Source organism: Clarias gariepinus, chromosome 11, assembly GCF_024256425.1.
Source record: "Clarias gariepinus isolate MV-2021 ecotype Netherlands chromosome 11, CGAR_prim_01v2, whole genome shotgun sequence".
Classification (NCBI taxonomy): Eukaryota; Metazoa; Chordata; class Actinopteri; order Siluriformes; family Clariidae; genus Clarias; species Clarias gariepinus.
This window is the reverse complement of record NC_071110.1, coordinates 12,088,233-12,099,921: the sequence shown is the minus strand read 5'-3', so window position 1 is coordinate 12,099,921 and position 11,689 is coordinate 12,088,233. Positions and strand designations below refer to the sequence as shown.

General features: G+C 38.7%; 2 protein-coding genes across 4 annotated transcripts; one reads left to right on the top strand and one right to left on the bottom strand.

The window, feature by feature from the left end:
- The first annotated feature begins 5 nt into the window (after positions 1–5).
- Positions 6–6,782, top strand: scarf1 (scavenger receptor class F, member 1). Of its 2 annotated transcripts, XM_053507842.1 has the most exons (12): positions 6–235; positions 451–509; positions 656–757; positions 2,672–3,022; positions 3,116–3,203; positions 3,416–3,634; positions 4,129–4,257; positions 4,356–4,459; positions 4,562–4,670; positions 4,762–4,886; positions 5,271–5,396; positions 5,491–6,782. In XM_053507842.1, exons 1-12 carry the CDS (start codon positions 126–128, stop codon positions 6,567–6,569), a joined length of 2,601 nt encoding a protein of 866 aa, XP_053363817.1. In that variant the 5' UTR covers positions 6–125; the 3' UTR covers positions 6,570–6,782. The 2 variants fall into 2 exon arrangements, with proteins under 2 accessions (XP_053363817.1, XP_053363816.1); XM_053507841.1 differs by having other exon boundaries at positions 2,672–3,203.
- Positions 6,783–6,865: 83 nt separating this feature from the next.
- Positions 6,866–11,689, bottom strand: vtna (vitronectin a). Of its 2 annotated transcripts, XM_053507844.1 has the most exons (9): positions 11,605–11,689; positions 10,942–11,061; positions 10,573–10,812; positions 10,250–10,389; positions 9,185–9,341; positions 8,920–9,072; positions 8,348–8,839; positions 7,548–7,713; positions 6,866–6,993 (listed from the first exon to the last, which is right to left on the bottom strand). In XM_053507844.1, the coding sequence occupies exons 1-8, from the start codon at positions 11,663–11,665 to the stop codon at positions 7,592–7,594; spliced, it is 1,485 nt and encodes a 494-aa protein (XP_053363819.1). In that variant the 5' UTR covers positions 11,666–11,689; the 3' UTR covers positions 6,866–6,993; positions 7,548–7,591. The 2 variants fall into 2 exon arrangements, with proteins under 2 accessions (XP_053363819.1, XP_053363818.1); XM_053507843.1 differs by lacking the exon at positions 6,866–6,993 and having other exon boundaries at positions 7,521–7,713.

The window sequence follows — 11,689 nt, the reverse complement described above, 5'->3', positions numbered from 1 at the left end:
AAAGAGTGAGGAAGAAGAGCAGCGGTATAGGATAGGAGCAACATGGCAGAGAACTAGCCTTTTTCTAAAGCAGGACAGGAGCCAATGATCCGTATGCTCTGCTGGATATTGGGGAGGTTAGAGTTATGGAGTGCCTGAATATCGTTCGCTCCGGTTTGGGATTGCTCTTCCTCTCTCTTCTGGCCTCCACGGAGAAGCTGTCGTCGACAGGGAGGAACGTTTGCCTCAGCCCAAGGTACAGGAACTAGACTTTTATAAAGCTTTAATATCTCGTCGTAAACTAATTTTCAACAATTATAAATAACGCCAAACAATAATACATACATATATATATATATATATATATATATATATATATATATAATCAATTCTATTATTTAATCATACTTTTCTTTCTATTATGTATATTTTGATTAAATAAAAGGTGTCTCCTCTTCTTCATAAAAACAGGGGCTCGGCTCTTGTGTGTTGTTTAGGATGGGCCCAGCAGGGTGATGAGTGCACAACACGTGAGTAAACACTGTGGCCGGACTGTTTCACATCATGGCCTTTTTTTTTTTTTTTTAAAGAAACACCTCTTAGTCTGGTATGATGTTGAAACTGTTTGTACATTACTGGTTATGGGGCTTTGACCTTCGCTCTGAACTTTCTCTAGCACTTTGTGAAGGACAGAATGCCTGCATGCAGAATGAGGTGTGTGTGTATCCCGGAGTGTGCAGTTGTAAACCAGGCTTTTTTGGATTCCAGTGCAAAACTTGTAAGTGGTAACTAAAAGCACAACATGCAAATAATCTTTTTTTTTTAAACTGATGTAGTGTTGTTGTTCTTGACCAATCATTAAAATAAAACTAATATACAATCAGCTCAAAAATAATATTAATAACAATAAAATTGACATCAGACCAGATCTGCACTTTCAGCCACATTATAATTAATATTTACTTTTACAATTCATTCATTCATTCATTCATTTGTATGCTAGGATCATGTTGGAAATACACTCATGATGTTACACCAGTCCATCACCTTTGTGGTCCCATTTCCTTCTGCTTTCCCAAATAGACAAAACACTTTTGTTACAGGTAGACACAATTTACAAAAATCATTGAGATTTCACTCGCATTATTATATTAGTTATCTAAATTACATTGGGACTACATTGTGATTTAGATTTCAGTAGTATATAACAAACCATGGCACACGCTGGCATAGTGGTTAGCACTGTCGCCTTGTACCTCCAGGGTTGAGGGTTTGATTCCCACCTCGGGTCTCTGTGTGTTGGTTTGCATGTGCTTGGCAGGTTCCTTCCCACAGTCTAAAGACAGGCAGATTAGGCTAACGGGTGTTTTCAGATTGGCTGTACTGTGTGTGCCCTGCGATGGATTGGCCCCCTGTTCAGGGTGATAACAATAAAATTAGAGTGGCTTGTGCTCTAAAGCTTCAGCCCCCCCATGAATGAATAACAAACCTGAAAACTTTTCATAACTACCTAAATCTGCCTATTACTAACATAAGCTAAGTTAACTTATCCTTTAGAGTGACTTTTTCTTAAAAATACTGGGAAAGTTGTTCAAGTGCAATAAATTAGACCCAAATGCCAAGATGTGCAACAACATCCACCCGGGGAGGGTTAAATATTAACAAACACTTGCAATAAACCATTAGAGGATATACTTTACAGTTATTGTACACTTCCTATCCCTAACCCTGGCCAAAAAAGTCACTATTTCAAAGGGATCAAGTGTTTGGGCTGCATCAAGCTATAAGAAAGCAACATTTGAAATACCTGAAACTGGGTTAAGATCCCTTCAACACATTATCAAGGATTATTTAAAGACTTGGCACATGGTGAAAGCCACATGGTGAAAAATTAACAGTAAAAACAAAAAAAAGTTTAATAGTGAAAATAAGGGCATTTCCATACGCACACAATGTGATGAGAAATCACTGAGACTAAACACCTGCGTGGCCATAAGAAAACCATTTGTTAGTGAGACTAATGAGAAAACATGCTTTAGTTTGCTAGGGAGCATAAAGTATGGACTTTGGAGCACTGGAAAAAGGTCACGTGAGTGATGAGTTCAGACCCTATTCCAGAGCGATGGGTGCATCAGGGTAAGAAGGTAAACGTATGAAGCGATGCACCAATCATGCATAGTTGCTCACTGTACAAGTCTCTGGAGGCAGTGTTATGATCTGGGGTTGCTTCTGATGGTCAGGTCTAGACTCAGCAAAGTTATGTGGCAAAGAAATTAAGTCAGATGAAGACCTGAAAGGCCAGGTTAGCACATACAGTAAATGCAGTTTTTCTTACCTGATGCCACAGGCATATTCCATGACTCAGATTGGAAAAGAGTGTTTATAGGAGCACGAGAAACCGTTTTAACACATGAACTGGCCACAATATTGTGTGTTGAAACCTTAGAGCGTGTGCGTTTTTTTGGCCAGGCAGTGTATAATGGGTTCTTGGGAACAACATAAAGCAGAGTGTTTGTAAAGGAGAATGTTTAACCTCTGTGTTACATGAATAATTTATTATTTATAATATTTACAATAATAATAATAGTTTTTCCTGCCAGTTGCTCCATACACATTTTAAGCTTATGTTTGTGATGACACATACAGTAAGTACATATAAAGCCTTCAGTAATTCAACTCATGTTCTCTGCAGCCTGCCCTCCTGAGTTCTGGGGCTCAGACTGTCGTAAGCAGTGCCTGTGTCACCCTAACGGCCGCTGTGACCCCGTTACGGGTGTGTGCAAGTGTCTTTCCAACTACTGGGGCGATCTGTGCCAGAATAGCTGTAAATGTGGACGCCATGGCCGCTGCGACCCCATTTACGGTAACTGCACGTGTGAAAAAGGCTGGTGGAGTTCCACCTGCACCAAATTGTGCCAGTGCCACCCCGAAACCTCCAGCTGTGACCCTGCTACAGGCCAGTGCATTTGCAAAGAGGGCTTCTGGGGTCAAAAGTGCAGCAGTTACTGCAACTGTAATTCATCACCGTGCAAGCAACACTCAGGTGAGTGTCAGTGTATAAGTGGTTGGTGGGGACCTGATTGTAGGCGGCAGTGCATTTGTGACCTGATCCACAGCAAGTGTGACCCCAACACAGGAGAGTGTCTGTGCCAACTGGGTTACAAGAAGCCCTTCTGCAATGAACCGTGCAGTGCAGGATCCTATGGCAGCGGCTGCTTGGAGAGGTGACTAGTGGAGAGAGACTATGGGATACTTTTCTTTCTGTCTTTTGCTCAACTTTTCTATCTATCTTTCTATCTATCTATCTAAACATCCATCCATCCATCCATCCATCCACCTACAATGTCTACACATTTCTTTGCCTGTGTACCATCATATATGGAGATGCTTATGAAATTTTCATGTGGTGTGTTTGTTACTCTGTGTGTGTTTACAGCTGTGGTCATTGTGAAGGAGGCAAACCATGCTCTAAACTGGACGGCTCATGTAGCGCCTGTGCTCCGGGATGGAACGGCACAAGGTGTGATCGACCCTGTCCACCTGGTTACCATGGCGTCCACTGCCAGGAGGCGTGTCCTCGCTGCAGGAAGGGAAAACCATGTGATGCTGTAACAGGAAAGTGTGCACACTGCGAACCTGGCTGGACTGGACCCAGGTATCAGTGTTCATCATCATGCTGGATCTATAAAATGTTTGTGCAACATCTTTGAGCTTTTAGTGCTAGAACTATTTCATATTGTTGGTATTTTACTTTAGGTTGTTATTCACAGTTACTCACGGTAGCTCATTTGTTGCTTTGGACAATTTGTTAGATCACTTATGCCCATTTATCAATAGAAAGGGATAAACACTGGACCACCACTGACCATATGTGACTCTGTTTGAATTATTTTTAGTATAGTATAATATGCATCTACAAATTGTGTCTGTATGTATAACTAAATTAAAAATGCAATAAATGTAAGGTACCTAATAAACTGTCAAATTAGAGTATATTGCAACCCCCCCCCCCAAAAAAAAAACAGGAAGCAGAAGTGACATATATTTTCAAAAATGTGCTTTTAGCAAAATCCTGATTTCATAGGTGCTGAGGTGCAATGATAACTGGATGTTCTGTACAACTGGATGTTCTGTTCACTTCCCCTTCAGGTGCGACCAGATGTGCGCGGACGGCACCTTTGGGGACGGCTGCCGTTTCCCGTGCAGTCCTTGCTATCATGGACGCTGTGATCATGTGACAGGAAGGTGTCTTTGCCAGCCTGGCTTTCAGGGTGACAGGCAAGTGTGCTAAGAATGATTTATGAGTGGTCTTGTTTGTACTGTATATCAGTTACTGTGATGTAAATGGAACTCACTTAAGGCTGTTGCTAATGCAGGTGTAACAGTTCATGTCCGGATAAGATGTATGGAATAGACTGCTTGTCGGCCTGTGACTGTGGAGGCGATCCATGCCATCCTGCTACTGGAGAATGTCCCTACAGTATGTCCATGAAACCTTTTGCCAGTGTAACAAACTCAAAAGGCTAATGTGCAAAAATCATATATAAGACACATGCATTGTGCATGTATGTATGTATTGCAGGCAGGCGGTCAGGGCTTCTAGTAGGACTTCTGATCCCTCTGCTGGTTCTCTTCCTTGCCTTGTTGTTTTGTTGCTGCTGTTGTGGACATTCAGCTGATGGAAAGGACAGGTTAGTTTTTTTTTTTTTACCTCAAATATTATATAGCTCAAATCCTGATGTCAGTATGTGACTGTGCATGTTTTTTTTTAAAAAACTGTAGAGCGGCAGAAGGTGACAGGAGCACAACTGGACGAATGAAGCATCATGTCTACACAGTGCTGGCCAACATGAGCTCAGCCATGCCGTGTCTCTCTCTCTGGTCCTCCGGTCTTCCCAGGGTTACAGGTTAGATACTTCGATTAAAAACTGTAAAATAGATTTGGACATCCATTGTTATTTTATAGTATATTATATAATATAATATATATATTTTTTTGAAGTAAATAGTGATAATATTAATGATGCATGTTTTATGTCTTTAAACTGGGAAAGAGCAGGTACAATTAATTCAATTTTAGTAAATGGTCCTTAAGGTCCACTTATGTGCCTTAAAATATTTTAAATGTATCCAGCTAAAATATGCATACTGTATCAAAGACACAAAAACTGAGCAAAAAGGAAAATTTCAGCTTGGTACCTAACTGAAAAACGTATCGACCATATACCACAATTTGGTATGTTTATAACAGCCATATTAATATTTTCTTTTTTAAATTTTATCTTTGCTAGTTTCTCACCATGATCCAGAAGTCACCTTTAACCACAGCTTCATCGAACCTCCCTCAGGCTGGGTTTCGGAATCTTTTGAGACTGATGAGGATGGAGAGCCTGTGTACTGTGTCCCTCCTAGAGAAGGTACAGAGGCTCTGGTCACACTTTATTAACCCCCTGATTTGTGGTGTTTCTGAAGCATCTCCTGATTAAACAAATTAGTCTTTGCTTTTTACAGACATCCCAGCTGTGGCAGGAGGTGAGCTTCAGTTTCAGGAAATGGGCTCGAAGTGTAACTACTTATCTGAGCCACCAACGTTTAGCAGTGAGGACATGTCTCTGGCTTTCGGTATACCAAGGACCTCTAGCATTGCCAAATCCAAGCGGCCCTCTGTGTCTTTTGCAGAAGGCACCAAGTTCAGCCCCAAAGAACGGCGAGGCTCGACTCAGGAGCTTGCCCGCAAGGCAAAAACTCCTTGGGGAGCCTTGATGCTCTCCAGTTTGCAGGGAACACAGGGCAGAGATGAGCAGCCCAAAGAAGAAAAGGAGGAGATAACTGATGAGGTGATAGCCTTCTTGGAGGAAAAAGCAGCTACCTCCTTACCTGAGGCAGACTCAGAGAGGTACGGCTCCACCCCAACAAGGACTCATTTAACTGTCCCAGGCAGCAGGTGGCACAATCCATCTAACCCTAAGAAGAGCCTACAGCCGCAGCCCTCATCTGAGGAGCCTGAGATGGAAACAGAGACAGAGAAGATATCCACTGTCTATGTGACTGTGGGCAAGCCCTTGCGGGCATCCAAGGCAGACTTGAGCTCTGAGGGGCCAGTACAGGCAATGCTGCGCAGGCTGGGCAGCATCCAAAGACAGAGAGATGAAACCGGACAACCCAAAAATAAGGGGGCTGCTGTGACAAAGCCCCCACGCAGAAAACTGGGGGCACAGTCCAGTTTGTGGGAGCAAACGCCTCTTTCTGGACAGCCAGATGTTGTCCTGAGGAAGCCCAGCCGTAGAAAACACACGTCCTTTAGCTCTCCATGTACAGTAGGGGCTACAGACTCCCAGCAGGATAGCAGCGCCCCTAAGAGACCTTTGTCCTCTATACTTAAGAATGTCCCAGAAAGAAATACGCAGGTCTCAGGTGGGGACACAGACACAAGACCAGCCTCTGAATCAGAGACTAAGAGTGAGGCTATCTATGAGACAGTGGCTGTATCGGATGAGGTGTCTAATTCATCAGATGTTAGCACTAATGAGACTGTGATGGAAGAAGATAAAGAGCCCAAATATGAAAATGTTTATTTAAATCACTGCTAAGACTGAGTAGGTGATATACTGATACTCAACCCATTGTAGAAGTATATATCTATTTCTGTATCATTGAATGCTGTTTGAAAACAATCACTCACACTTTTCCCTCACTTGCAATACCTTTTATATTGTTGTTTTTCGCATTGTATGTATTTTTTGTACTTTTGTCATTTCTCTTTATAAATATTTTACAAAATAATCTGTTGAAACGGTTGTTGGAGTGCTTTCATATGCATCTTTAATTTTGATTTATTTGGTAATAATGAGCATTTAAACAATAAGAGTCCACACACAAATAAACGTATTACTGATTATAAATATTTAATGGTTATGCAGAGCTGATTTAAAGATGACTCAAAGTATATTTTTGGTGTCCAAATTTCATGCACTGAGAAAGGAGCAATGCATGTGTTTTGGGTGAGCCCATACTCTAAAGGGAAAGGGGTTGTGTTAGTTTAATATCATTGCTCAAAAATGTTATATTAGCTTTTAAAATGACTGTGTTTTTAAAACTTAATCTGAAATTTGTTCTTAAGAATAAATGACAATATTGATATATCATGCATTATCATCTAAAAAATTAACTTAAACTAATTGGCTTTAATATTTTACTACATTAAGTGACTATCAAAAGTGATTAATGACAAATGATGCCTCACTGGATAAAATAAAATCAACATTTTACTGTAAATTATGAGATCATTATCACAGATGGAAAAACATATTTACAGCAGTTCTAATAAATTATTAGAGATTAACTATGAATACAGTTTTATCCTTTTACAGCATCTGTGACCAAAAGTTGATCATTTCTGTTTCATTTTTATAATAACTCTATATACAAAAGAAATCATATCAATTAGCTACATTTGCATTTAGAAACTGGTCATTTACTTATTGAAATTGTACTGAGGATGTTGTGTTATGTGTGCAATTCTTTACATTAATTACATGTCATAAAATTGTGCATATTTATTGACTTACTGTAGACACTAAGTACAAGATACATTGTACTGTATTTTATAGATTTATCTCTTCTCTGCTCCTGGGCTGTCTTGGCAGCCCAGCCAGTATTTAGCGATCGGTCTGGGGTACGAAGGAATGGCATAGTCAAGACGCTTGGTCTGCAGGTTGAATCTGTAGTACTGATCTGTAGATGAATTGAAACAGAAAAAACTGTCATGTACACTCTGGCAAAATACTATATTAATAGTTTTGGTCAAATTTCACACAACTGAAATAATTTCAAAAGTAAAAGTGAGAAATGTGTTAACATGTCTGACCAATAACTCTACTATATGAAATACTCTATGAAAATTCTTAAAAAAAGACTTTTTTAAATCTCATCAACAACTTGCTTGGGAGAAAGTCTCTGAACATTATTTATGGTAAATTATTAAATGTGTCATTAATATTGATTTAGTAATGTTGAGCAGTTTAGGAAAAAAATAAAATAAAAGATGGGTTTGTGTTTGAAGTGATTACTTTCCTATATTGGCATGACCTACAGTGTTTTATTCATGTTATAGCACATTTATAGCATATTTACCAATGGCTATTTAAAATAAATCTAATTTAAAATATGAAAAATATATCTAAAATATGATGAGCTGACTTATTGAATCGATTGCACATTGTGATAGTAACACATTAAAACACCTAAACCTATTAGTTAAACAAGATGTCTTTTGTCCCTATAGTGCATATAACATATATAACATTACACAGTGAAGGTTGCAACGAAAGTTGGACGAAAAGTACAGTTGGGAGCTTAAACCCAGTACCTCCTTTAAAGAAGTAGACACTCTGTAGGGGACGGCTCCAGCGGATTTGATTGTGTGTCGCATCCTCAAAAGGGTTGTATCTGTAATCATAATCATTGTCATACTGCTGTTGATAGCCATTCCTGCGTCTGTCCTGATATCTCCAGTTTTCCTGGCTGAGCCTCTGATTAAACTCCTGCCTGATGCTAACAGCTCTCTGAGTCATAGTGTCCCAGAAAGGAGATCGATTCTGTCTACTGCGTGAGCCCCACTGCTGCTGGTCCCATTGTTGGTCCCACTGTTGGCCCCAAGGTTGGCTCCACTGTTGGTTCATCTGCTGGTTCCACTGTTGACTCCGATGTTGACCACCAAGTTGATCCTGCCGCCTTCTACTGGGCCGGTGTACATGTCTGGGTGAGACATACAGTCTTCCAGCCAGCACTGCATCCACTGGGGATTTGATACCAATCCAGTCTTCACTAATGAAATGATTGATGCCATGTTGGCTTTCAACTGGAAAAAACGGAAACACAACATATTACAATTCGTATTATAAGCTTAATTTGATGTTACATGCATTTTTTCAAGCTTACATCCACTGAAGAGCAGGCTGAAGTGCTCTGCCCAGCGATCATAATATAAATCTGTGTATCTCCTGAAAAGTGCAGAGGGGAAGATCCTGGACATAAGACTGCACTCCTCATGGGTCAGCTGGTTCTTAAACTCATACAGAAAATAACGGTCACCTAAGGAGAGTAGTTTTGAATAAAGGCAACACTGATGAGTAATTGGAACAACCCTGTAAGTAGAACCATATATTACTGAAAGCATTTTTTTTAAACAAATTTTTGTTTTAACCTTTAAAGAAGTAGACCTTCTCTTTGCCATTGTGGTTGTGAGCAGGGATAGCAAAGGCAGCATCTAAGTGATTTGGGATACTTTCAAATCCATCAGAGATATTTTTGGGGAAATCTTTATCCAGGACTCCATTGTCAAACCTCCAGTACTTGCTCCCCTATAAAGCAGAGCATATTTTCTGATTACAGAATAATTGATAAATATATTGATGAACACAATTAATCGTTTCCTGTTGAAATGTGTTCTGCATCCAATCCAACATTGACCATTGGAACATTGGAAAATATAAGTATGTATGTAATTGTATTTTAATGCTCTTTATGAAAACTCACTTAATACAATTTATATTACATCTTTATTGAATTATTAATTCAGCTCGGTGGATTTCCACATAAACAGATTAAGAAATGTGTGCAATTGTTGAGGGTTTTTGTGAGGAAACCTTTAGAAATTTAAAAGGAATTTTAAAGATCTGAGAATCAGTACTCTAACTGAAAAAAGTCCAGTCCAGTCCAATTCTTTATGGACTTCCTGGTTAGATAACAAGTTGCAGTCTTTATAAAAAAAAAAAAAAAAAAGAGACTTGTAAGAAATTGTTCTTGGTGATTTTCCAATATTAAAAGTAACTAAAAATGGATAAAACATATTGTTCTTTCAACATACAGTACTGTATGAAGTGCACTACATAGGAGTTAGGAGGCAAAAATTATGAGTTACTTAGCTAGTAAGTTAAACACTCTATTGATTTTTTTCATTTAAACCTTAAACTTTAAAATATGCTTTTAATAGGACTCCTTTTCTGCAAGTCCTCTAAAGCCCATCTCTTTCGTCATCTCTTTAATTTCCCCTTGCCATTTATAACTTTTCATGAGGTAATGAATTGGCACCACGTTTCCCATTGTTTGTTTTATGTCCATGATGGCCTGTTACATTTGTCAGTCTAGCTGTTTGTTTGGGTCATAAAGTAAAGAAATGATCAAGAAAACTAAATGACAAAAATTTTATTTTGACATTGAATTCTCTGTTATATTTAAAAAAATATTTTTTGTTTTCAGGACTCCAAACCTTGAAGATGTATGTTTTTCCTTGGCAGTTTATGCGTGTAAATGCTGCATCTATGGGACCTTTTATCCCCCAGACTTCTTCGATGAGTTTTGGATAACCTGGCAAAACTGATCTCTCATCCAGTTCAAAGAAATACTTTCCTGTTAAAATACAAAAATTATAAACCAAAAATAAAAAGCCATAAAGGTAAACCTTTTTTGTTATTTTGAATAGCGTAATATTAACAACTATAAATAGATAGCAATAAAAACACAACAACATTGCATTTGATTTTGAAAAAAAAAGAAATTCTGATAAATTAAGAGTTAATTTGGACTACGCACCCCTGAAGGCATAGAGTGAACCATTTTTGAGTTGCATGAATGAATTAAATGGCCTGCCACTGCACACCTCGGCGTCAGGATCGGAAGTCGGTGGAGTTGTGTTAAATAAAGGTGGACGTAAGAGAAGGCTGGTGGACGTAAGAGAAGGCTGGTTTATCATGTTTTTATCACTGTCTATATGTTTAACGATCGTGGTGTTCTCCTCATCCTCAGGAGAAGACGGGAAAGTGTCTCCACGAGCTGTGGGTGTACAACGTGGAATCATACATCATACAATCCTTTATTTCTTTTAAAACAGTTGGATAAAATAAACATCTCTTTTATAAAATAAGAATGAAAAGAAAGGTGCAATAATGATTCCACGCTTACTCAAGTTGTCACAGAGTGACTCATAATCAGCGCAGCAGCTCTTGTAGTACTTGCATAACGAGTCACACTGGCACTGCTTGGTCACATCAAAGCCGCTATCACATCGGTCTATGCAAGAATCTGACATGCACAGACAGAACACACAGAAAGACCAGGGATATGTGACTGTTTAAACCCAGATTGAACAACTGAACACTAAAGCGGACCAACACATAGACTAAATATGCCTCTGAAAGCCAAAAGGTAAATGTTTAAACAGTTTTTTTCCCACCTCAATAATGTGTGTCTTTTATGCTTAAACACTATTAATTATACACAAGTGTCATAAATAAATATATAAATAGAACAATATTATATGAAAAAAAATCACTGCATTCTTATTTCCATATCATTGCGGTATTTACCAAAAAGAAAATTAAAGTGAAGTGAAAATTTAAAGTACGTAACAGTATACTCATTTCAAATTATGCAAATTAATCTATGTGTACTTTGCAATGTAATGTTGTTTCAAATTCCTCTTTTTGTGTTTCTGTATTTCTTATTTGGTGGTCCTAGCTTAAGCTATAATTAGTTCTAATGGGAATAAACCACTAAAATAAGCAAACCATTATTTATTTATTTATTTATTTTTGCAATGTGGTATATTGATGGAAATAAACTCACCCTGTGCAGTTTGGCCAGTCTGCAGCAACGCCAGCAATACGAGCAGCAGCTTAGGCTTCATGTCTTCCACCGTGAGTATCACTGA